At 45.1% G+C, this 26,026-nt stretch overlaps 1 protein-coding gene across 1 annotated transcript in view; it reads right to left on the bottom strand.

Annotated features, from left to right (window-relative positions):
* Positions 1-15,047, bottom strand: part of LOC148046613 (uncharacterized) — a 37,720-nt gene extending 22,673 nt beyond the window's left edge. Inside the window, exons 1-7 of the mRNA XM_087714868.1 lie at positions 15,017-15,047; positions 13,114-13,241; positions 10,695-10,838; positions 9,081-9,155; positions 5,331-5,501; positions 3,365-3,461; positions 453-676 (exon numbers count right to left, since the gene is read on the bottom strand). Of these exons, the coding sequence (XP_087570994.1) occupies positions 453-676; positions 3,365-3,461; positions 5,331-5,501; positions 9,081-9,155; positions 10,695-10,838; positions 13,114-13,241; positions 15,017-15,047 (870 nt within the window). The remainder of the gene's footprint in view (positions 1-452; positions 677-3,364; positions 3,462-5,330; positions 5,502-9,080; positions 9,156-10,694; positions 10,839-13,113; positions 13,242-15,016) is intronic.
* Between the last annotated feature and the right edge of the window lie 10,979 nt (positions 15,048-26,026).

Here is a 26,026-nt window from a genome sequence, read left to right as displayed (position 1 = left end):
CTGTCTCTTCTTTCCTTCCTTCCTTCCCTTCTTTCCTTCCTTCCTTCCTTTTTTCTTTCCCTCCATCCCCTCCTTCTTTCATTTCCCTTCCCCTTTTTCTTTTCCTTTCCCTTCCTTCCTCTCTTCTTCCCCTTCCCTTCTTTTTCCTTTCCTTCCTCTTTTCCTTATTTCTTTCCCTCCCTTTCCTTTGCTTTCTCTGTTCTTCCATTTTTTCTTTCCTTTCCCCGCTTTTCCCCCTTTCCTTTCCCTTTTTTCTTCCTTTCCCTTCCTTCCTTTCTTCCCTCACTTCCCTCCCACCCACCCCTCCCTACAGAAGCTTCTGGGATGGGAAGTGAAATGTCTTCCAGAAAAAAACAAAGTCCAGCTGCCTTTTGCAAAAGTGCCCTTGGGACATCTTGCTCAAAATCCTAACGTCCAACCCCAGGGAAAGGACCTCTTCCCCCAGCACCGACCTCTGTGATTCCTCCCACAGCGCCAATCGGTACGGTGATGCTGATGAAGTAGGCGTCACTCTGGAAGATGTAGCCATTCCGTACAATCGTGGTCCTGTCAATTCTGCCCCCATCCAGGCCCATCTCGATGGTTTCATCTTCAAACTGGCGGGGGAAGAGCACCAGCGACGGGATGATCCGTGGCGAGGTCCAGCGCAAGGCATTGGCAGTGAAAGTGGGCGGGTCTGCAGGAGAAAGAAGCTGGATGTGTGTGGGTTTGACATTATGACGATTGACTCTTTGGGGGGGGGATGTTGTGTCTGAGCTAAGACAAACGCAAGGTGTCAATCATCACCAACCGATGCCAGGATTGGTCGGTTAATGTAGGCGTCGCCTGGGGGGGGGCGAACGTCGTTCTAATTGGTTGCCGGTTTGACAGCTACTATATAAAGAGCTGTCAAACTGGAGTTCTCTGTTCTGTTCTGATTAGTGCATAGTTGTTGTTGGAATAAAGCTGTTACTGTTCAATGGATCGCCTCAGTCAAGTGAATTAATATAAGAATAGCAATAGCAATAGCAGTTAGACTTATATACCACTTCATAGGGCTTTCAGCCCTCTCTAAGCGGTTTACAGAGTCAGCATATTGCCCTCAACAGTCCGGGTCCTCATTTTACCCACCTCGGAAGGATGGAAGGCTGAGTCAACCCTGAGCCGGTGAGATTTGAACAGCTGAACTGCAGAACTGCAGTCAGCTGAAGTAGCCTGCAGTGCTGCATTTACGCAGCCTAGTCTATCAATAGCCAGTGATTTCCTAATAAAAATAAAATGTCGGCTATTCTGAGTTTCGCCCCCTTCTCCGCCCAGAAGGGGTCGTGGGAGGCTTTTCTTGAGAGGTTCGAATGTTTCTTACTGGCAAATGACTTTGCTGAGGTGTCAGAAGACAGAAAGAGGGTTTTTTTCCTCAGTGCTTGTGGCCCAGAAATGTTTACTATGGCCAGTATGTTTAGTATGTCTTCTCCAATGCCTGTATACACCATTCTGTGGGATACTCTAATGAGGTGTTGTGTCTGACAAACACAAGGTGTCAATCATCAGCAACCGATGCCAGGATTGGTCGGTTAATGTAGGCGTCGCCTGGGGTGGGGGCTAACATCGTTCTAATTGGTTGCCGGTTTGACAGCTACTATATAAAGAGCTGTCAAACCGGAGTTCTCTGTTCTGTTCTGATTAGTGCATAGATGTTGTTGGAATAAAGCTGTTACTAATAATGTTATTAATATAAGAGCATAATAGGGGACACACCCCTAATTTGGGGTAGGTATTACAGGGGGGTCTCAACAAAACCCTGCCAGGAAGAATAACCTCTTCTGCTAGGCCTCAGATTAGAAAGGGGGACAGACCTTTTGTGTGGTGTTTTGGTTTGTCGGTGTTTTGGTTGCTTCTCATTTTAGAGTATCTGCATCAAGGGTGTCAAAAATCACGGTCTGTGGACTGGATCCATCCCCCTGGGGTACTTAAATCCGTCCCGTAGGGCCGGTCTGAGAATATGAAAGGACTGGCTCGTGGTACTTCTGCTGCCCAAAACAGGCCAAAAATGAGCCAAAAACAGGCCACATGTCTTGTTTTTGGCTTCCGTAGCCTCCAGCAGCATTCTTCCAGCCAAAAAAGGGCTGCACGGGGACCTCGGGGGGCCTGTTTTCAGCCCATTTTTGGCTGGCAGAGTACTACAGGAGCCCATGGGGGGCAAAAACAAGGTGCAGGGGGGTGCCCCATTTTGGCTGGTATAAAGTGCTGCAGGAGGCGTCTGTCCCATTTCCCCTCCCCCCCGTTCCTCACTGCCTCTCCCCCTCCCCCACCAGCCCACAGAGGAGATCTGCAATGCTGATTTGGCCCTCGAAGAAATCCAGTTTGACACCTTAACAGTTCCTAGGTCCTTGGTTAGGACTCAAGCTGTTGAGCTACCAACCAGCCCCAAAGGCTGTGAATCTCACCAAAGATTAACCACGCAATAATAATCAGATTAAATAGATGGAAAAACAAAGCTTTGCATGGACAGCACTTGAAAAACATTGAAGGAAAATGTGATGACAACTTGACATGGACATGGCTTAAGATGGGAACTATCAAGAAAGAAACGGAAGGTTTAATACTGGCTGCTCAAGAACAAGCACTACAAACTAATGCCATGAAAGCAAAGATACGAAAATCCACTGACAACCCAAATTGCCGACTTTGCAATAACAAAGTTAAAACGGTTTCACATTTAATATGTGAATGCAGCAAAATTGCACAAACTGATTACAAAGCTAGACACGACCGAGTTGCTAAATTAATCCACTGGTCGTTATGTAAAAAATATGATTGACCTGTATCCAGAAAGTCATGGGAACATAAAGTGGAAAACGTTATCGAAAATGAGAAGGTGAAGATCTTGTGGGGCTTTCGAATACAAACGGATCGTCATTTGGAGCACAACACGCCAGATATCACAGTTGTAGAGGGCCGAAGTGTACAATTTATTGATATCGCTGTTCCTGGAGATATCAGAGTCGAAGAAAAAGGACTAGAAAAAATAATGAAATATCGTGACCTGGCCATCGAAGCTACACGGCTATGGATGAAGCATGTAAGAGTGATACCCATTGTCATCAGGGCACTTGGCACCATGTCCAAGAATTTTACAAGATACATCAACAAATTGCAGCTTCCTGCAACAACACTGGTAGAACTGCAAAAAATCTGCGCTACTCAGAACATCTTATATTTTAAGAAGGTACTTGGTTGATACTTAGGACGCTGGCAGCAAACCGTATCAACCATTAGCACCAGTCACTGGTATTTGTAATGCATTCTTGAATGTTCAGTTGGCTGAGTTTCATGTTTAATGAATAAAGTATATAATAATAATAATAATAGTAAGCAAGTGACTCACTGACAGGGCAGGCCACAGCGGTATCCACCATTAGGATCATCCAGGCCTGCTTATAGAAGATGGTGGCTCGGGCAACTTCCACTTCCAAACCCTCGACCTACAGTGGAAGGAACAGGTGAGCTTTTATACCTTGGCTGAGATTTTTTTTGCCCCATTTTAAGGCCTTCCTTTCCACGGCGGTTAAGAGAATCCCTGCGGCGGTAAAGTTAGTAACCCAGTCGCTAAGTGACTTTGCTTCCCCATTGACTTTTTGCTCATCGGAAGGTCCCACGCAACCGTCAAGAGATATCTGCCAGTTGCCAAGCCTCCAACTTTTGATCATGTGACCACGGGGATGCCAGAATTGTGTAAAATGGCCACAAGTCGCAAAGGAGGGGAGGGGGCTGGATTCCCCTGGAAAGTTAGTGGCTTCTCCAATGTGAAACTCATGGAGGACCTACAGAGGAAGTGGGGTGTGTAAGCCCACATAATTTTTGACCATTAATTTATTTTGGTCAACGTTATGCTCCGAAGCGCCGGAAGGCAGGACGAGAAACAAGGGATGGAGACTCATCCAGGAGAGAAGCGACCTGGAACTAATTTCCTAGCAGGGAGGATAATTAAACAGGGGGACAGCTTGCCACCAGAACTTGCGTGTTGCTCCAAGACTGGAGGTCTTTAAGAAGTGACCGGAGTGCCATTTGTCTGGATTGGGACAGGGGCTCCTACTTGGGCAGGGGTTGGACTAGATGACCTCCAAGGTCCCTTCCAGCTCCGTGATTCTGTAAGCCTCCTGCCTGAGCAGGGGTTGGACTAGATGACCTCCAAAGTCTCTTCCAACTCCGTGATTCTTTAAGTCCCTTTTTGTAATACCATTGAACCTTCGAAGGTCACTAAACAAATGGTTGTAATTCAAGGACTATCGGGACACTATAACCTATGTCGCTTCATTACTGGAACTGAAACACAGTTTAATCACAGAATACCCTGAACCATAAACTAACCATGTGTTAGTGTTGTGGCTCACCAGTGGCCGGCAGAGCTGGCAGCAGATTCGGACAGTGAGGAGGTTGGGGAGGAACATGGGCCAGTCCTGGAGTCTGGGGAAGGCTCTGATGAGGGCTCTGTGTCGGAGGCAGAGAGGGGGCCAGGGCCATATAACAGTTATCAGCTGCCTTCAGAGTCAGACATCAGTGAGGCAGATGAACAGCTGGAGCCTGTTCCCAGTGTGTGCATGCACAGAGTTGTCAGACGAAGGGAACAGCTAAAGAACAGGGGTCGACTTGGGAGTAAGGCCATAGGTGAAAGATGAATGGCCGCTCCCAGAGGAAATAAAAGAGGAGCAAAAGGGGAGTGGAGTTTGCAGGAAACAATGACCTCACTTAATTGGTTCATGACTCTCCGAGACTCCTTGCCAAGTTCTGCAGATCTCGGCCTGGCAGCTCTCCAAGCCAGATAAGGTCTGTGACTGTAAATCCTCCCTTGAAAGACTTTGCTGGATGTGAATGAGCAGCATTCACAGTCAATTAATAAAAGGGGGTTTTGTCGGGACCAGGAGTTTGCTTCACGCCCTTAGGAAGCCTCGGTCAGAACAGTTACGTTCGTGCCGCAGATGAATCAGCCACCTCTTTGCCTTATCTCAGGGGTGTCACAATCAAGGCCCGTGTTCCAGATCCAGTCCCTGGGGTGCTTAGATCTGGCCCACGGGCCACCCCCCGACATGAGGGATGTCATGCTGGCCACACCCACCCTGACCATGCCCATCCCGGGCCATGCCCCTCCCCCGAGGCCAAACACTGATGCGACCCTCAGTGAAATTGTGTGGGACACCCCTGCCTTATCTGTGGTCTGAACCAAACCAGAGTCCCTTTTGCAAACCCCTCACGGCCTGAGGCTTTTCAAAACGACGCTCAGCTTCTACCTCAGCCCCGTCTCTGTCGCCAGACCTGAAGTGCTGAACCTTAGCAAACATTGGACCTTCGCTTACCATAGCCACTTCAGTCTGCTGGGTGCCATAAGGGGTGCGGAAGAGAACACGGGTGGAGGTTGTGTTGAAGCCGTAGCCCAAGCTGTAAGCTTGGGTAGCCATCATGTTCTCAACGGAGCCATTTTGGAAATGGAAAATAACTTGCCAGACTTGGTTCATTGCCCCTTGGGCCTGCAAGGACAAACACAGATGAGAATGAGGGAGAGAGGGAGGGAGAGAGGGAGGGAGGAGACGTTCAGATATCCAGAGTCCTGCTTGAGGCTTAAACCAGGGGTCGACAACCTTAAACACTCAAAGAGCCGTTTGGACCCGTTTCCCACAGAAAAGAAAACACCGCGAGCCACAAAACCCTTCCCTTGCCTGACTATTTCCTGAGCGGCCACAAAACTAGCATATGTAGTTGAATTAAATCTGTTTTCTTCTGAAGCTTTTCTTGGATTTATCCGTGGTTGGCCTGCTGGGGGTTGAAAAGCTCAATAAATCGTGTGCCAGCAGGTATCACAGATTGGCGATTGTGACGCGTATTTTGAGCCACAGGGAGCCGCAGCAGAGGGATGAAAGAGCCACATGCAGCTCCAGAGCCGCGGGTTGCTCACCCCTGGCTTAAACCATATTTATGAAGAAAATGTGGGTTCTAGGTGTCTTGAGGAGGAAGGTGCAATATTTGCAGAATGGGGTTGCGTGCTACGTTTGTCAAACGCGACCCTTGCTCTGCCGAAATAGGGGGAATTAACGCCGTGCTACAGATTCTTCTGGGACAGTGATAGCAAACCGCTCGTCAGGGAAGAGGAGCTGCCCAGGGTGCATGCGCATGTCAGAACGCATGCACACCGGGCAGCTCCTCTTTCAGTTTCTGGAACGCATGCGCGCACGACAATTAGCTTGGCGGTGTGCATGCGCCGGCGGAAACCGGGAGATCAGCTCTTCCGGTTTTCGGCCCTGCTGCGTGTGTGAAGGCCAGCTGATCGCCACATACACATGCACGCCAGAAATCCGGAAGAACAGCAGGCGAGGCCGCGCGTGCCAGCCAACATGGCTCTGCATGCCACTTTGGGCAGGCGTGCCACAGGTTCACCATCAAAGTTCTAGGAGATGCAAGCTTTTAATGAAGTTTCCTGCCAGGAAGATCATGGATCAGTGAAACCACCAGTATAGAGCCTGAGGCTACAGACAGATGCTGTGAAGCTAAGGCAGCTGCCAGAAACAAAGATGTCTCCTTCTCACTCATACACAGCTATTTCCTAACTCTAAAGGCAGAATCCTGATACTATCTGGAGCAGGGGTGAAATGCTACCGGTTCTATCCAGTTCGCTGGAACTACTGGTAGTAACAAATCAGAGGTGGGTTCCTACCAGTTCGCACCTATTCGGTAGAACCGGTTCGTCAAATCTACTGAACCGGTTAGAAGAGGTTCCACTAGTGGACCCGGAAAGCAGACCACACCTACAGAAGAGGTTCCAAAATTTTTTGAAACCCACCACTGGCCCTTGGATATGATTATTCTACACTATCATGCTCATATTTATTAAAACTCAGTGCCTCTGTGAAAGGTAAGGATGACTACTGCGTTTGTGGTGCAATCAGAACATTGCGTGTGTTGAAGTTGTTTTAACGCAAACCAAAGATGCCTTTTAAAAAACAAGTTTACATCATATTCTGATGCATGCCAGTGCTGTGTGTGAGGTAATTTAAGGTGGTTCTGACAAGTGTCGTCGGCATCTTCATATCCGGTCACATGGGTAGCAAGCCACTCCCATCCGGTCACATGGGTGGCAAGCCACTCCCACAAAGGAGGCCACACCCACAGAGTAGGTTCAAACAATTTTTGAAACCCACCACTGTAACAAATGCTTCTGGTTTCCCGAACCGGTAGTAAAAAAATAAAAAAAGACTCCCACATAGAATGGAACAGCTGATTGTCACAGCTAATGAACCTTTTTAAAAAACTTTTTTCAAAGCATTTTTAACTACCTATTTGCCCAATTGGTAGCAAAAAAATGCTTTAAAAATAATTTTAAAAAAAGGTTCCGACTATCAGCTGTTTGACAATCAGCTGTGCTGGGGGATGTTTTTTTTTCTTTTTTACTTTTTTAAAGCATTTTTTTACTATCAATTAACCTTAACTGTGACTCTGTGGGTTTCCTGCAAGTTGCCGGGGAAGTCCAGCTGCTTCTGCATTGTGTGTGTCAGTTGTGTGTGAGTAGGGTTGTGTGGCTTTTGTGTTGTTTGTGTGTGAAGCGTGAAAGTTGGCTTTTGAGCTCTTCGGGGCTCTGTGAGGTTCCTGCTTGTTGTTGCAGGGACCATTTTGTATGCTTTTGCATTGTGCGTGAGTCCGCTGTGTGGCTTTTGTGTTGTTTGTGTGTGAAGTGTGAAAGTTGGTTTTTGAGCTCACCCGGCCACATAACCAGGACCACCAAGCCATGCCCACCCAGTCACATGACCACCAAACCACGCCCACCCAGTCACATGACCACCAAGCCACGCCCACAGAACCGGTAGGGAATATTTTTAGACTTCACTACTGGTCTGTAGTGGTATCTCTCCAGTCAAAGAAAGAATGAGATCAAAAGGGTGCCACCTTCTCTAAACCAAGTATCCTTAAAACGCATAAATGCCATTTCCCCAAATTTATCACCTGATGGAGCCATTACTGAGAATTCTGGAAGCTGAACTCCCAACACCTGGAGGATCTTGGTGTCTATTTCACTGCTCCTCAGCTTTGAAAACCTAAAAGTGTGTGGACTTCAATTCCCAGAATTCCCCAGCTGGTATCAATTACATCAAAGAAGAGTACCAAGTTCCCCCTTTCTATTACCCTGTCAGCTGCCATCTTATACTTGCTTGGGGTTGCTTGGGGAAATGAAAGTAAGTTCCTGTGCCTTCTCAAGATGCTGCCTCAAGGTCACCCAGCTGGAAAGAGGAGGGAGCTGCATACCAAACAGCGCTTGGTTCCACCACAAAACCGCGCTTGACTAAACCGTGCCCGACTAAACCACGTCGCTGACATCATCAACAGGACGACAACAGCGCAGACACAGAAGCACGCTGTAAACCCTAAACCTAAAATTAACACCTAAACCTAAACCTAACTCCCCTAAACCTAATCCTAAACCTAACCCTAAACCTAACCCTTAACCTAACCCTTAACCTAACCCTAAACCTAACCCTTAACCTAACCCTAAACCTAATCCTAGCCCTTAACCTAACCCTAAACCTAACCCTTAACCTAACCCTAAACCTAATCCTAACCCTTAACCTAATCCTAACCCTAACCCTTAACCTAACCCTAAACCTAACCCTAAACCTAACCCTAAAGCTAACCCTTACCTTAAGTTGAATCGGCTTGCTTTCAAAGCGCTATTTAAAGCGCCCTTCTTTCTCCGCGCTGGCTGTTGTCGCCCTGTTGATGACGTCAGCGATGCGGTTTAATCGGGCGCGGTTTAGTCGAGCGCGGTTTTGACGGGTCACGACAGTGCTTCGACTGACCGTTATAAAAACATCTTGCTGAACTTAATTGGGGTGGGCAGTAAGGGACATTTAAGGGAGGGAAAAAGTAGAACTTAGGAATTCTGGCATGCGATTCTCAGTTCTGGCCTTGCAATACTGCACTACACTTGACCTCTAATAAAACTATACCTTTCTCAACAAATGGAGCCAAGGATTGATTCTCTCCTGGGGTTTAAGTTGTGGCAGGGCTGACATATCCCAACTTTAATCCAACTCTACTCCTACCGTGTCCAGCATCCTTACCACAGGCCATGCTGCCATCCAATCTTCGTTCAGGGCTTCACTTGCTATTCCTGGGACAGCTCGCCGAACAGAAACCTGGAATAGAAACAACATTAGCACCCATGCATGCAGGCGTGCCCCGCCCACCTACCCCACTTTTGCCGCGCAATGGCACGGCGGACCAATTTTTCACCCTTCTCAGGCTTCAGAGGCTTTCCGGGAGACTGGGGAGAGCAAAAATGGCCTCGCCCACCCCTTGGAGGCCCTCCAGAGGCTGGAAACAGCTGGTTTTCTGACTTCGGGAAAGCATCCTGAAGCCTCTGGAGGGCAAAAAACGGCCCAACACACAAAACGGCTATATCACCGATACAGCCCCTCTGTTAATGCAGCCTGCAACTGCATTAACAACAGCGCACACACACAACAGTTATGTGGTTCAGTGTCTACGCAAAGACACTATAGCATAGGCAATGCCCAACTTAACGACCGTAATTGAGTCCAACTTTTCTGTTGCTAAGTGAAACATTTGTTAAGTGAATTTGCCCCCTTTTAAAAACCTTTCTTGCCACCGTTGTTCAGTGAATCACTGCAGTTGTTAAATTAACAGCGCAGCTGTTTTTTTTTAATGAATATTTTTTATTTCCATTTTCATTTTCATAACACACACTCACATGTATACTATACATAGCCCGTATCGTATAGTGTTAAATAATAATTACATCAGTTCCTCTTGTCAACAATACCCAGAAAAATAGAAACCCATTATAGCTCTTCTGCTCTCCATACACCTCTTTCTTCTACCACCCTCCAACTTTCTATTTTCCCTCCATCCTCCTTTTCTACCCTACTTCCCTTTCTACTGCTCCTCTCTCTACAATCCACTCCTCCTTTTCCTTCTCATCTTCCCCCCTTACTCTCTCTCCTATCCTTCTCTTCCCATCTTTCTTCTCCCTTCTATTTCCCACTCCTCCTCTCCTTGGTGTATTTCCTCTACATGCCAATATGCTTAACATCTCCTAGTTTTAAAGAAAAAATAGTAATAATAATAGTAATGAGAATATAAGGGGAAAAAAACAGTATACATGTGGGGTCAAATTACATTAAAATCTAACACGTCTCGTCAAACCTGATATATATCCCTCCCCCCCTCCTCCCTCCCCCCCAGCCCCCCACAACCTACCCCCCCCCCCTGACTTCCCAGAATCCGTACACGGTATAGATTTTTAACAAACACAGTCTAAAATATATTGGCACAGCTGTTGAGTGACTCTGGTTGTCCCCTTGATTTTGCTGATAAGGAGGTCGCAAAAGGTGATCTCCGGATGCCAGGATACGGCAGCCGTCATAAATATGAGTCGGTTGCCAAAAGTCCGAATTTTGATCAAATGACTAGGGATGGGGGATGCTGCAATAGATCTAAGTGTGAAAATTGGCCGCAAGTCATTTTTTCCAGTGATGTTCTCACTTTGAATGGCCATTAAATAAACTGGACCATACGTAATTATTATATTTTTTTTAAAATAGCATGTCGACATATGCTGCAAACGCAACCGATTTAATCCAAGCAATAAGAGGTTCCGTTTCCGTACGTCAAACTACGTCAATTAATGATTTCAGCACCCTTATTTTACTCACCTCCATGTAATTTTCCTCGCAGACGATCTCACGGGGACTCCACGGGGCGTTGAGGGGACAATTCATGGACACTTCATAAGCAGCAGTTACGTTATCAAGGCTGGTCATCTCCACCTGGAGCCGGAGGCTGAAATCCTGGTCAAACTGCGGAAGGGGATTTAAAGAGCATTTGATGTGAATCAAAGGTTTCAATTGGGTTTGAAGAACCCAGCTTTGGAAGCCATCTTAGGCCTGATCTACCTGGATGTATCACTCTTTCTGATTTGGCATCTCCAGCTCCCATTGAGAACATTGGGAAACAATGAATTCTGGGGGCCTTGGTGCTCTCTGAGATTTGTGGTTGTTGCACTGATTATGTTTATTTATTTGTTTACTAGCCGATAACCTGGCATTCCCCGGATATTTATTTATAGGTGGAAAATGTCCGGACCAAATGCAATTTCTAATGTTGGATTTTTCCCCTTACCAAAGGGAGCCTCCTTGTGGAGTACTGTGAAGCTGTTACCATGGCAACTCCACTGCGTGGTACAGTAGAAGCCATTTTACGGCACTACAGTAGAAGTCATTTTAAGGCCCAACAGGCTGGATCTTAACAGAATACACACCCCGTGGGGTGTTAGGGATGTCTTACTCCCACAGTATTTGTTTCTAGAGAGTAAGTCATCTATGTACCAAGTTTGGTTGAAATTGCTTGAGGCGTTCCAGAGTTATGCTGGACACATACATACATACATACATACATACATACATACATACACACACACACACACACACACACACACACACACACACACACACACATATATACCACAACTCCTGGTATGCCCAAATATGGGAGGAAGTTCACTGCTTCCATTCTCTGTCCATCGGCTCATCATACCTACAGAAGAGGTTCTAAAGATTTTTGAAACCCACCACTGCTTCCACCCCTAACACTTTAGAAAAAAAAACCCAGGGGTGTTCAAACTTGACAGCTTTAAGACTTGTGGACTTCAACTCCCAGAATTCCTCCTCTCGCTCTTCATCTTGATGATGTGCGGACGGGCGGGGGGAGGGACCTGGAACCGGTTCTAAACAGCACTATAGATTTGTGGAACCTCTTCTATAGAAGAGGTTAGAACTGGCAGGAACCCACCCCTGATACACATGCACTTTGGGCACTCGGACTGGAAAAGGTTAGCCATCACTGGAATAGGCTCTTTGCTTTCTTGGGGGAAGATTTCCATTCTTACTACCGATAGCCAAATCTGGCCCTAGATTCTGCCTCGCTTTATCTTCCCAATGAGCAACCAATTCAGAAGATCGTTTAAAAGCAGTTTATTCAAGTACCCTGATAAAGTGGCATCTCTCTATGAAAAGGGAGAACCCCAAGGCCCATCTTACATTCCTTTTTATAGTTAACACAACAAGAGGAAAGTCAATTGGAAGGATAAAGGTAACCCCTGCTCCTTTGCATAGGGAATCATGTTACATGTACCCTATTTTTTGGATAAGACGCACCTTTTTTCTTTGAAAAAGAGGCTGAAAATCTGGGTGCGTCTTATACACTGAATACAGCATTTATTTCCTCTCGAAACCCCGCCCCTTCACCAAAATGGCTGTGCATAGCCGTTAGGAAGCTTTTAGAGAGCTCCTGAAGGCTGGGGAGGGCAGAAATGAGCAAAGAATGGCCCATTTTTTGCTCAATTGTACCCCCCAGCGCCCAAGAGCACTCTGTAAACTTCATAAAGGCTATCCATGCCCTTTTTTTTTTTCAAAAAATAGGTCAATTTTTGTGAAAAGTGGGCCATTTTTTCTCATTTTTGCCCCCCTCGGAGCACTCTGCAAGCCCCCTAAAGGCTATTCATGCCTTTTTTGGGGGGGAAACGGGCCCGTTTTCATGAAAAACGGGCCATTTTTGGGAGGCTTGCAGAGTGCAAAAACTTTTTATTTGCCTCTTCAAAAACTTGGTGCGTCTTATACTCCGAAAAATACGGTAGTCAAACTGGTTCCGTGTTTGCATCCCATAATATCACACATGTTCATTAAAATGAGGTCTGATGTCAGAAGGGGGGGGGGCGCGGGTAAATGGTAAGGGGAAAAAGGTTGTTTAGAGTTCATCAAAGAGATAAAACCAGCTCCCCAATTTGCATTAACAAACTTTTTTCTTATCTGGGTAAACTAGTCTTCAACCAGTTTTATCTTTTGAATTTAGGAATGTTAAAAGCTATTGCTACCTTCCAGTCTGTAACGAGCCCGAACATCATTTTAAAAGAGAGAAAGCAAGTCAAATTAAAATACAAACTAACTAGGTGACTTAACAAGATACAAAATCCATGTCATGTGCCTACCATCACCACCACCACAATGCCGATCACTATAGAATCTGGTTTATAAACTCTCCAGCCCAGCTTCACCCAAGACAGGACGTAAGTCTTACCACATTGCGGACGGAACAAGCCAGGAAGGAGACACGGATTTCCGGGTTTCCACGGAGATCCACGCCGTGGGTGAATCCGCACTGGGTAGCGATGTGATCAGTCACAGAGATACGCTGGCCGAGTTCGTCTAGGAAAACGAAAAAACAAATTCGATCTCCAAGCCAGCTTGCAGCATCATTTGCTCTTGGAGTTCACCATACTATCACATACTATCTGGTGTATGACAGGGGTTTAAAGTTTAATAACACTTATATGCCACCCAATCCTGTAGGACTCCGGGCGGCTTACAATACAAGTAAATCAAAAAAAGAATGAAAGAAAAGAAAAGATAGATTTAAAAACATAGATTTAAAAAACACACCATGCACTCCGTTCTAAGTGGGGCAGGACCGTATTTGGGGTCAACAGCCCCAGGCCTGCCGGAACAGCCAGGTTTTGGTGGCTTTATGGAAGGCCGGGAGAGTGGGAAGGGTCCGGATCTCTGCGGGTAGATCATTCCACAGGGCCGCGTCAAACTCAAGGCCCGAGAGCCGGAGCCGGCTTAGATCTGGCCTTCAGGGCCGCCCCGGAAACAGCGAAGGATCATCCCACAGTGCCTCTGCCAGCCAAAATGGAGCTTGGGGCAGGCGGCCCTCCCGAGCGCCATTTTCACTGGCAGAAGGTTGCAGGAGGCCGTCGTAGCCGAAAATAGAGCTCGGGAGATGTTTTCGCTGGCCAGAGGCGCCCCCGACATGAGTGACAGCATGAGTGACATGCTGGCCACGCCCACCCCAGCCCCCCAAGGTCGAACACAACTCTGAGGCGGCCCTCAGTGAAATTGAGTTTGACACCCCCGGTGTATGAAAAGAAGGACCAGGAAGGACATGATAGCAGTGTTCCAATATCTCAGGGGCTGCGACAAAGAAGAGGGAGTCAAGCTATTCTCCAGGGCACCCGAAGGCAGGACAAGAAGCAATGGGTGGATATGAATCAAGGAGAGATCCAACCTAGAACCAAGGAGACATTTCTTGACAGTGAAAAGAATTAATCAGTGGAGCAGTTTGCCTCCAGAAGTTGTGGGTGATCTAACCATGAAGATTTCAAGAGGAGATTGGACAGCCATTTGTCTGAAATGGTACAAGGTCACCTGCTTAAGCAGGGGGTTTGACTAGACACTACTGTGTTTCCCGAAAATACGACATGTCCTCATAATACAGCCATGCCACATTTTTCTGGTGGGCAAAAATATAACCCACCCCACATATAAGCCCCCTGGACAACCCCCACCTCTGGCCAGGCAGAGCACCTCTCACCAACTTAGCAGTATCCCGAAGGTGCCAAGCCGCGGGAACCTGGGGGGAGGCAAAAGTGATCACGCTGTTTGGCGCCTTCGGGATACCGCTAGGTTGGTGAGCAGCGCTGTGCCAAGCTGAAGAGGGGGGTTGCCGGGCAGCTGCTCTCTTGTGAGCGGGCTCCCAAAGAGCCGGGCACAGCCTCATGGGCGAATGGCTGTGTTGCGCTGTCGCAGCAGCGCAGCATAGCAGCCATGAAGCAACCACACTCACAAGCAGCCACCTGGCAGAGCCAAGGTGGCGCAGTGGTTAAATGCAGCACTGCAGGCTACTGCTAGATCAGCAGGTCAGCGGTTCAAATCTCACCGGCTCAGGGTTGACTCAGCCTTCCATCCTTCCGAGGTGGGTAAAATGAGGACCCAGATTGTTGGGGGCAATATGCTGACTCTCTGTAAACCGCTTAGAGAGGCCTGAAAGGCCTATGAAGCGGTATATAAGTCTACTGCTATTGCTATTGCTATTATTGGCAAACCCTCTTTCCAGCCGTGCAGAGCGCCATTCACTGACCTAGGGGTATCGCCAAGCCACGTGAGTGCCTGTTCGCTGCCGCCCGGCTCCCGCGACTTGGCACCTTCCAAATACCAGTGAATGGCGCTCTGCATGGCTAGAGAGGGGGGTTGCGCAAGCGGCTGTTCCGCTCTCACTCACCCGCCTCCCAGCCTCATGAAGCATGGCCCAGCTCTCATTACAGAACCAGGGCACCTCCGCCGCCGCCATCCCAGCCTGGCTTTTTCCATGGCTTCCAACCTGAGTCTTTAGGCAGTGGCCGCTCTGGGTGCACGCTCTATGGTTGTACGCTCTGGAGGCAGCTGGCCCACAACCATAAAGCCAATGGGAACTTAAACAGATCTGAGTCTGTGTAGAGAATTGAAACAGAAATGTAAGAAGAAAGCAGTCTGCTGCTCTGTGAAGTAAACTAGCAGTCTTTCTGCTCTGCTGAAATGAATCTAACTGCTTGTGTTTGCCTGTAACTCTCCTGCCTTCTGTTTACTTGGAAGAATCACCTGTTGGTATTGTACATTTATTCATCTATTCTTATCTATATAAAAAAGTTAATGAATCCTGCTGCATCAGTTATCTTTGTGTGCTTTCTGGATTTGAATTTATGCAACAAACTGTGACACTATTCTCTTATTGAGGCTACACTAAGGTTGTAGGACTGTAATAATTTATTAGGTTTACATTAGTTGACTGCAACTCAGGAGCAAGGAAATAGAATAGAATAATACAGTTGGAAAGGACCTTGGAGGTCTTCTAGTCCAACCCCGTTTAGGCAGGAAACCCTACATCACTTCAGACAAATGGTTATCCAACATCTTCTTAAAAACTTCTAGTGTTGGAGCATTCACAACTTCTGGAGGCAGGTTGTTCCACCGATTAATTGATCTGTCAGGAAATTTCTCCTCTTAGTTTTAAGTTGATTCTCTCCTTGATTAGTTTCCACCCATTGCTTCTTGTGCTTTGGAGAATAGTTTGACTTCCTCTTCTTTGTGGTAACCCCTGAGATATTGGAACACTGCCACCATGTCTCCCCTAGTCCTTCTTTTCATTAAACTAGACATACCCAGTTCCTGCAACTGTTCTTCATATTTTTTACCCTCCAGTCCCCTAATCATCTCTGTTGCTCTTCTCTGCACTCTTTCTAGAGTCTCCACATCTTTTTTACATCGTGGCAACCAAAACTGGATGCAGTGTTCCAAGTGTGGCCTTACCAAGGCATTATAAAGTGGTATTAACACTTCACGTGATCTTGATTCTATCCCTCTGTTTATGCAGCCCAGAACTGTGTTGTCTTTTTTGGCAGCTGCTGCACACGGCTGGCTCAGTGTGCATTATGTTTTTCCTGCCTAAATGTAGAACATTACTTTTTTCACAATGGAATGTGTCTTTGAGCAGACCCTAAATATTTCTGCCATTGAGAAACAAGTCAGCCTCGCCTAAGCTCCACATGAATCCTTACCGGCCCATTTACTTACTGAAGACACTGTAACTCCAAGAATTTTGTCCCAATGCTGACTTGTCCAGCCATATCCAAAAGTAGCGGTCACGGCATTCGGTCCGTACGGCCCCTTCCAGAAAAGGGAATATTTTTTTCTAGTAAGCAGATGTAGGAAGTTATCACCCAGCCCTCTCCCCCCCAAAAATGAAATATCCTAGGAAATATTGAAAAAGCAGAATATTTCTCTGGATGTGAAAAGGAAGAAACGTGTTTTAAAAGACAGAATAGCTACCTGCAGCTTCCTGCCCGTCCCTCTTTGTCAATGAGCCATTAAAGCCTGAGCTAGGCCACTTTACATAATAAAGAGTTCTCCCCTTCAGCTCCAAAGTGATGGGATTAAGGCATGATAATATTGGCCCTTTACCCAACTTGCCACATGGTATCTGAGAACTCAACCAAACCTGGATTCAAAACGCAGCCTAGAGAGTTGCCCCTGCATGGGTCCATGGGAGTCTGACAACCAATCAGAATACAAGATCAAAGGCCAGAGCGGGCATAAAACCAGGGTCTCAGCTTCTCTTCCTCCCTTCCCTTCTCTTCTCCAGCAACATTGAAGCATGTGATCACCTTTTCTGTTCAGGACTCAAGCCATGTGGTCCTGTCCACCATTAAAACCATCTTTCCAAGCAGCCTCCATGTCTCCAGTGTCTTTTCCCCCACTTGGAGCCGAACCCAGAAGGACATTTCTTCCAACACAGACAAATAAAAACTTAATCTCCGCCCCACCCCACCCCCTCAGCTCTTTTTAGCTTCCAGAAAACTGTTCCCTTGGATGCCTACTTCAAACACAGCTATTGCCTCTGGAAATTGTTGAGACTGAATCCTAACAAACTCCATTATGGCTTAACATAATGTGTGAAGCCTTAATGGAGTTTGCTAGGATTTGGGGTTAGCTTGTGCTGTGAGCCAATGTCACAGGCAGCCCGACAAAATTTGATTTCTTATTCTAATGCTCTCGTCTGGATTATTATTATTATTATTTCCCAGTATTTCTTAACCTTGACAACTTTAAGATGTGTGGACTTAACTCCCACAATTCTCCAGCCATTCATGCTGGCTGAGGAATTCTGGGAGTTAAAGTCCACATATGTTAAAATTTGCCACAGTTGAGAAATAATGGTCTAGATTATTAAGAGGAGAGGAGAGGAGAGGAGGAAATTAAAACCCACCTCTCTCCTAGAAAATAAAAATATTTTAGGAAATATTACAAGGGCAGAATACTTCCTCTAAAGGGGAGGCAGAAACTCAGCTCCCCCCACCCCACACAACCTTTGTCAATGGGCCATTAAGGCCTGAGCCAATCTATTCTACATAACAAAGATCTACCCCTTCAGGCAGACCTATCTAGCAAACAGAAACTCACCACAAGGCCCCTGGGAAAATTACATCAGCCAGCAAGGCAAGCTTGGGTCTCAGGACAACCTACAAAGTTAACTAAGACCCCCGCCGCCCCTGGAAGTCTGACAACCAATCAGAATGCATTTCTTACACAGAAACGGGAAACAGAGAGGTTGGGTCCCAGAGAGGGCATAAAACCAGGGACTCTCAGCATCTCTCCCTTTTTCTGCTCAGGAGTTCAAGCCATGTGGTCCTGTCCACCATGAAAACCATCTTTCCAAGCAGCCTCCATGTTTCCAGTGTCTTTTTCCCCACTTGGAACTGAACCCAGAAGGACATTTCTTCCAAGATTAGAGTAGAGTAGAATAGAACAGAACATAATAGAGTAGAATAGAATAGAAAATATGGAATGGAATGGATAATAGAGTAGAGTAGAGTAGAGTAGAGTAGAGTAGAGTAGAGTAGAGTAGAGTAGAATAGAATAGAATAGAATAGAATAGAATAGAATAGAATAGAAAATATGGAATGGAATGGATAATAGAATAGAGTAGAAGAGAATAGAATAGAAAATATGGAATGGAATGAAGAGTAGAGTAGAGTAGAGTAGAGTAGAGTAGAGTAGAGTAGAGTAGAGTAGAGTAGAGTAGAGTAGAGTAGAGTAGAATAGAAAAGAAAATATGGAATGGATAATAGAGTAGAGTAGAAGAGAAGAGAAGAGAAAATATGGAATGGAATGAAGAGTAGAGTAGAGTAGAGTAGAGTAGAATAGAATAGAATAGAATAGAATAGAATAGAATAGAATAGAATAGAATAGAATAGAAAATATGGAATGGAATAGATAATAGAGTAGAGTAGAATAGAATAGAAACTATGGAATGGAATGGATAGTAGAGTAGAGTAGAGTAGAAGAGAAGAGAATAGAAAATATGGAATGGAATGGAATGGAATGGAACAGAACGGAGAGTAGAGTAGAGTAGAGTAGAAAAGAAAAGAAAAGAAAAGAAAAGAAAAGAAAAGAAAAAAGAAAAGAAAATATGGAATGGAATGGAATGGAATGGATAATAGAGTAGAATAGAATACAATAGAATAGAAAATATGGAATGGAATGGATAGTAAAGTAGAGTAGAGTAGAGTAGAGTAGAATAGAATAGAATAGAATAGAATAGAATAGAAAATATGGAATGGAATGGAGAGTAGAGTGGAGTGGAGTGGAGTGGAATGGAATAGAATAGAATAGAATAGAAAATATGGGATGGAATGGAGAGTAGAGTAGAGTAGAATAGAATAGAATAGAATAGAATAGAATAGAATAGAATAGAATAAGAATAGAATAGAATAGAATAGAATAGAATAGAATAGAATAGAATAGAATATATGGAATGGATAATAGAATAGATTAGAATAGAATAGAATAGAACAGAACAGAATAGAATAGAATAGAAAATATGGAATGGAATAGAGAGTAGAGTAGAGTAGAGTAGAGTAGAGTAGAGTAGAGTAGAGTAGAATAGAATAGAATAGAATAGAAAATATGGAATGGAATGGATAATAGAGTAGAGTAGAAGAGAATAGAATAGAAAATATGGAATGGAATGAAGAGTAGAGTAGAGTAGAGTAGAGTAGAGTAGAGTAGAGTAGAATAGAATAGAATAGAATAGAAAATATGGAATGGAATAGATAATAGAGTAGAGTAGAATAGAATAGAAACTATGGAATGGAATGTATAGTAGAGTAGAGTAGAGTAGAGTAGAAGAGAATAGAATAGAAAATATGGAATGGAATGGAACAGAACGGAGAGTAGAGTAGAGTAGAGTAGAGTAGAGTAGAGTAGAGTAGAGTAGAGTAGAGTAGAGTAGAGTAGAGTAGAATAATAAAGGAATGGAGTGGAGTGGAGTAGAATAGAATAGAATAGAATAATGGAATGGAATGGATAGTAGAGTAGAGTAGAGTAGAGTAGAGTAGAAGAGAATAGAATAGAAAATATGGAATGGAATGGAATGGAACAGAACGGAGAGTAGAGTAGAGTAGAGTAGAGTAGAGTAGAGTAGAGTAGAGTAGAGTAGAGTAGAGTAGAGTAGAGTAGAGTAGAGTAGAGTAGAATAATAAAGGAATGGAGTGGAGTGGAGTAGAATAGAATAGAATAGAATAGAATAATGGAATGGAATGGATAGTAGAGTAGAGTAGAGTAGAAGAGAATAGAATAGAAAATATGGAATGGAATGGAATGGAATGGAATGGAACAGAACGGAGAGTAGAGTAGAGTAGAGTAGAGTAGAGTAGAGTAGAGTAGAGTAGAGTAGAGTAGAGTAGAGTAGAGTGAGTAGAGTAGAGTAGAGTAGAGTAGAGTAGAGTAGAGTAGAATAATAAAGGAATGGAGTGGAGTGGAGTGGAGTGGAATAGAATAGAATAGAATAGAATAATGGAATGGAATAAGAGTAAAGTAGAATAGAGTAGAGTAGAATAGAGTAGAAGATAATAGCTTTATTGTCACTTTGAATGTAAACTAATTGGCATACATTAAAAATGAAATTTCATTACATACAGCTCTTAGAAGGTGACCACCTCCAATTTTACACTACATAAACATAACAGGATAAAGAAATACAAAATTAGGTATATACGCACATACATTATATGACACAGAGAAATATGGTCTAGTTCGGGTGTATACATATTTATGGCGAGAAAAACGAATCTTGTGAGTTTACCAGACGGATGGCCTAGGGAACAAAACTGTTCCAGAATCTGGTGCTGCTGCTAGAAATATTCTATTCGTTTAAGTCTGCACGGAAATTCAATAGCTACTTCCTGCACGTTATTTATATTTTTGCGAGTGATTTCTCCTATTCCAGCCATTTCTGGCAGAGGTGGGTTGCTACCAGTTCACACCGGTTCAGACGAACTGGGAGTGGAAACTGGGAGTGGATCACCAAACCAGTAGGGATGGCAGGTTCGCCACGCCGTTGCCGGCATATGTTTAATTCTTTTTTTTTTTTTAATGTTCTGGGCATGCACAGAAGAATTTATGGGCAACTGAGCATACGCAGCAATCCACTGCTGATTTCCGGGCACATCTATTTCCCCCTGAAGACAGCAGTGGGAAACTTGAAAGAGCATGAGGCCATAACCATCACTGATTAGCAGACTATTAATCCAGAAGAGGGAATTGGGTTGTTTTGCAGTTAAAACATAAAATTAGTCCATGTTCTTCACGACCACGGTGGAACCAACACGCTTACCTGGAGGGAAAGGTACAGTCACTACCACCTGGCTCCCCAATATATAGAATAGGATACTGTTGGAAACACAAAGGCAAAAAAAAAAAAAAGAAATTAGTTTTGCTTTGGATTGATGAGACGGGGAGAAGGATGAGATATTTTAGGAAATATGAAAAGGGCAGAATATTGCCCTTAAAAGAGAGGCAGAAACTCTCCTCCCCCCCCCCTTTTGTCAATTGGCCATTAAGGCCTGAGCTAGTCTATTCTACATAACAAAGATCTACCCCCTCCAGGCAGAGCCATAATAGGAATCCCAAAGCCCTTTCATTACATCATCACCCACCAAGAGTCAACCAAACTTGGGACTCAAAAACACAACCTAAAAAGTCACCCCTGCATGGCCGTGTGGGAGTCTGACAACCAATCAGAATACAAACTCAAATGCAAAAGTCCAGAGAGAGCATAAATCTGGGGCACTCTCAGCATCTTCCCCCTCCCCCCCTTTTTTTTTCTTTGCCCAGGACCAAGAAACCCAGTTGATCTTGTCCACAATTAAACCATCTTTCCAAGGAGCCACCATTGTTTCCAGTGTCTTTCTTTCTTCCCACTGGGAACTGAACTGAGATGGACATTTCTTCCAACAATGTGTTTCAGACAGAATAGAAAAAGGAGCCATCTTTAAATATTCAAGGCTTGTGAAAAAGAGGCAATAAAACAGTTTTAAAATCAAGATATTTTGTTAGAGCATCTCTGAATCATCAAATTAAGGGGTAAATTAAGGTCTTAGGCGGGAGGGGTCCAACTTTGGCAACTTTAAAAACTTGTGGACTTCAACTCCCAGAATTCCCCATCAGGCCAGTCTGGGAGTTGAACTCCATAACAGTAAAACCATTGCAATGACTTGCTTTCAGAAGTTGTGGGTGCTCCGTGGAGATTTTTAAGAAAAGACTGGACAACTGTTTGTCTAAAATGGACTTTAGAGTCTCCTGCTTGAGGGGTTGGACTAGAAGACCTCCAAGATCCCTCCGAATCTATTGTAGGAAGTTATCACCCAGCCCTCACCCAGAAAAATGAAATATCCTAGGAAATATTGAAAAGGCAGAATATTTCTCTGGATGTGAAAAGGAAGAAACATGTTTTAAAAGACAGAATAGCTTCCTGCAGCTTCCTGCCCATCCCCCCCCTTTGTCAATGAGCCATTAAAGCCTCAGCTAGTCCACTTTACATAATAAAGAGTTGTCCCCTTCAGCTCCAAAGTGATGGGATTAAGGCATGATAATATTGGCCCTTTACCCAACTCACCACATGGCATCTGAGAACTCAACCAAACCTGGATTCAAAATGCAGCCTAGAGAGTTGCCCCTGCATGGGCCCATGGGAGTCTGACAACCATTCAGAATACAAGCTCAAGATCAAAGGCCAGAGCGGGCATAAAACCAGGGACTCAGCTTCTCTTCCTCCCTTCCCTTCTCTTCTCCAGCAACATTGGAGCATGTGATCACCTTTTCTGTTCAGGACTCAAGCCTTGTGGTCCTGTCCACCATTAAAACCATCTTTCCAAGCAGCCTCCATGTCTCCAGTGTCTTTCTCCCCACTTGGAGCCGAACCCAGAAGGACATTTCTTCCAACACTATTAATCTGTTACTCTGTCTTACTGTCCCACTTGGTTACAAGACATATCCATGAACTGACCTTGAATTGGCCATGGCTATGTTCACAAGACCCTTGAAAACCCCAAAGTCACCAAAGATAATTGAGCCTGCAGTCTGAAAACCCGCCCTGTGGTCACTTTGGGGAGCTAGGTTATACCGTGAACCCAGAATATTGGCTTAGAAGAACGGAGCTTAGCTGTGAATTAATACTTCAGCAGTTCTAGAAAGTCACACATTTATGCCACCTTAAAAATCAAAAACAAAACTGTTCGAATAGTTCTCCAAACAAAGAATAACTTCACTAATGTGTTTGGAAATTATATCCAACATACCCACCCCCCCAATTCTCCAAATTCCAAACATCCATGTCTGGTTTTTAATCATACTCCAAAGCTGTTTTCTTAGCCTTTGTAATTTAAAAAGACTTCACCTTGGGAATCACGCTGAGTTTTTTTTCCTAAACTTTCCAAAGAAAAACCAGACACCGCTTTGGCAGACACCCCCCCCCCCACTTCTCTGGCCTTTAAAATGAGAAATAAAACAAGCCACATACCCTATGGACAAGAGAGACCTCATATTGGGGAGCTGCTTGGCTATAGCAGCCGGCTAATAATATCTCAGTTTCAGAAACAATCACAACCACTTCTCAGCTTTCCTCACAAACTCTGATTTATTATAGGCTTCTGTATTTGGAGTTAAAAGTGGTGGCACCTGCTTCCGGTCCTTTGTTAATTCACTATTTACCATATTTTTCTAAGATGCACTTAAAGGTAAAGGTTCCCCTCGCACTTCTGTGCTAGTCGTTTCCGACTCTAGGGGGCGGTGCTCACCTCTGTTTCAAAGCCGAAGAGCCAGCGCTGTCCGAAGACGTCTCTGTGGTCATGTGGCCAGCATGACTAAATGGGAAAGGGGCACGGAACTCCGTTACCTTCCAGTGATGGGTTTCGGATCGGCGCTGTGGCGGCCACATGGACGGGCGCAGCACGCACATGCGTCTTAGCGCCTCCGCGATGTTCCAGCTGCTCTGCGGAGCGTCGTGCAGGTGCCGTGTGCTCAGTGAACGTGCGCAGAAGCGCCGAAGAGCTCTGTGTAGCCTGTTTTCGCCCTCCAGAAGCACCCTGAAGGCCAAAAATGGGCCCGTTTTTGAGTTCCCGAACCCTCCGCACATCCTGTCTTTGCCTCCCCCACCCCTAGAAGCACTTTGAAGGCCAAAGATGGGTGCATTTGGGGGTTTCCGAACCCTCTGTGCACCCAATTTTTGCTCTCCCCGGCCCCCAGAAACACTCTGAAGGCAAAAAATGGATCCGTTTTTGGGTTCCCAAACCCTCTGCACATCCTGTGTTCGTCCCCCACCCCCAGAAGCACTCTGAAGGCCAAAGATGGGTGCGTTTGGGGGTTTCTGAATCCTCCGTGCACCCATTTTTGCTCTCTCCGGCCCCCAGAAATACTCTGAAGGCCAAAAATGGGTCCGTTTTTTTTGCATCTTGGAGCGAAGGGAAGGGACGCGACAAAGCGGGTCGCTAGTATTCAACAGTTTTTGGGTTCCCGAATCCTCCGCACATCCTGTGTTCGCCCCCCACCTCCAGAAGCATTCTGAAGGCCAAAGATGGGTGCGTTTGGGGGTTTCTGAATCCTCTGTGCACCCCATTTTTGCTCTCCCCGGCCCCCAGAAACACTCTGAAGGCCAAAAAAGGGCCCGTTTTTGGATTCCCAAACCCTCCGCACATCCTGTGTTCGTCCCCCACCCCCGGAAGCACTCTGAAGGCCAAAAACGGGCTGTGCAGAGCACTGCAGAATGCTTCTAGGTACCGGGGACGGGGAAAACGCAACGCACGGAGACCAAAAACTATTTTTTTCTTGTTTTCCTTCTGTAAAAATCTAGGTGCGCCTTATAGTGTGGAATATATACGGTAATTCATCACCATTCTATACAACCCATTTCAGCTTTAAGGGCGGGCTCTAAGTGAATCAGGACCACAGAGTGGAGAAAGAGGTTGAGGGGATTGACTTCATATTCTGGGGGGTGAATAACTCGTAGTTTTGTTTGTGATTTTCTGCTAATTGTCTCATATCATTGCTCTCACCCCCTCCAGGGAGTGGGGCGGGGAGAAACTTAGGGCAGCCCATTAAAAATGACAAGCCTGACGTCCTATGTTTCTTTTCTTTATAGCTAAAGATCAATTTCATAAATAGAATAGAATAATAACTTTTATTGTCACTTCAAATGTAGGTGAATACATGAAAATGAGATTTCGTTGCATGGGGCTCTCAGATGGTAATCTGCAGCTTCCTGGCACCAAAAATGGGCTGGGGGGGGACGCCGCACTGCCTTGCTTCCCCCCTCCCCTGAGCACACATAACCCCCTGCACATGCGTGCACATCTCCCACATGTGCCCCGACCCCTGCGCATGCACAGCAAAGACCTGAAAATCAGCTTGCCAGCTGGAGGCGCATGGGTGGTAGAGAGCTGAGCTGGGCTCCACCTGCCACAAATTCACCATCATGGCCATAGAAAGTCGTGATGTGAAACCAGGTCTCCTGTGCCAAAAAAAGAGAGGAATTGATAAGGAAATTATAATTTATAAGGGAAAAAAATGACCCAGAATCAGCCTAGGCACCTTCTTTTGAGATCAAAGACAATGTTGGAATATGGGGGAAGGGAAATATACAATATAACTTGCTTGGCTAATTTTTGCTTGACTAATTTTGGCATAATTCCATACCATTTCGGAGCCCAGAAGTTATTTTAGGCTTTCAGGAATCATCTCTGATTCCAGCAATCATGTGTAGTTTTAAAACAATCCTTATGTGTGGTGGGGGCATTTGGCTTTCTTTAGATATCAGGTTATAACTTTGTTTTCCTGGTACAACAGGCAGACATTCAACAGGTGAAGCTGTTTTCCCACGATAAAGGAAAACAATCCGTGCAAATTGTCTTTATGTCTTTATTTATTTAGATTTATTTATTTAGTTTGTCAAACATGTAGAAGATAACAGGTACAAGTATAAACATGGACATGAACAAGGGAAATGAGTACAAATAAATGGGGAAAATAGAATAGCGATAAAGCATGCTGATGCACACACCATATACATTAAACAGAATTGGAAGGTACCTTGGAGGTCATCTAGTCCAACCCCCTGCTCATGCAGGAGGCCTGTACTAGGGATTCAAACTGCCAACCTTTCTGATCGACAAGCTCAGTGTCTTAAGTCATTGAGCCACTCATATATATTACATGCACCACCATATATATTGTTCCAATACGATCCTAATTTTTATTTAAACGAGACACAATTCCTTTTAATAGAAGCAAATGGGGTTACGATTTAAAAACACGGGTTTTTTAAAAAATTCTTTTCGATTAAAAAT

Source organism: Thamnophis sirtalis, unplaced genomic scaffold, assembly GCF_051295495.1.
Source record: "Thamnophis sirtalis isolate CommonGarterSnake01/CBP01778 unplaced genomic scaffold, rThaSir2_p1.2 scaffold_4, whole genome shotgun sequence".
Lineage (NCBI taxonomy): Eukaryota > Metazoa > Chordata > Lepidosauria > Squamata > Natricidae > Thamnophis > Thamnophis sirtalis.
Note: the sequence above shows the minus strand (reverse complement) of the source record. Positions and strands in the feature narration are given on the sequence as shown.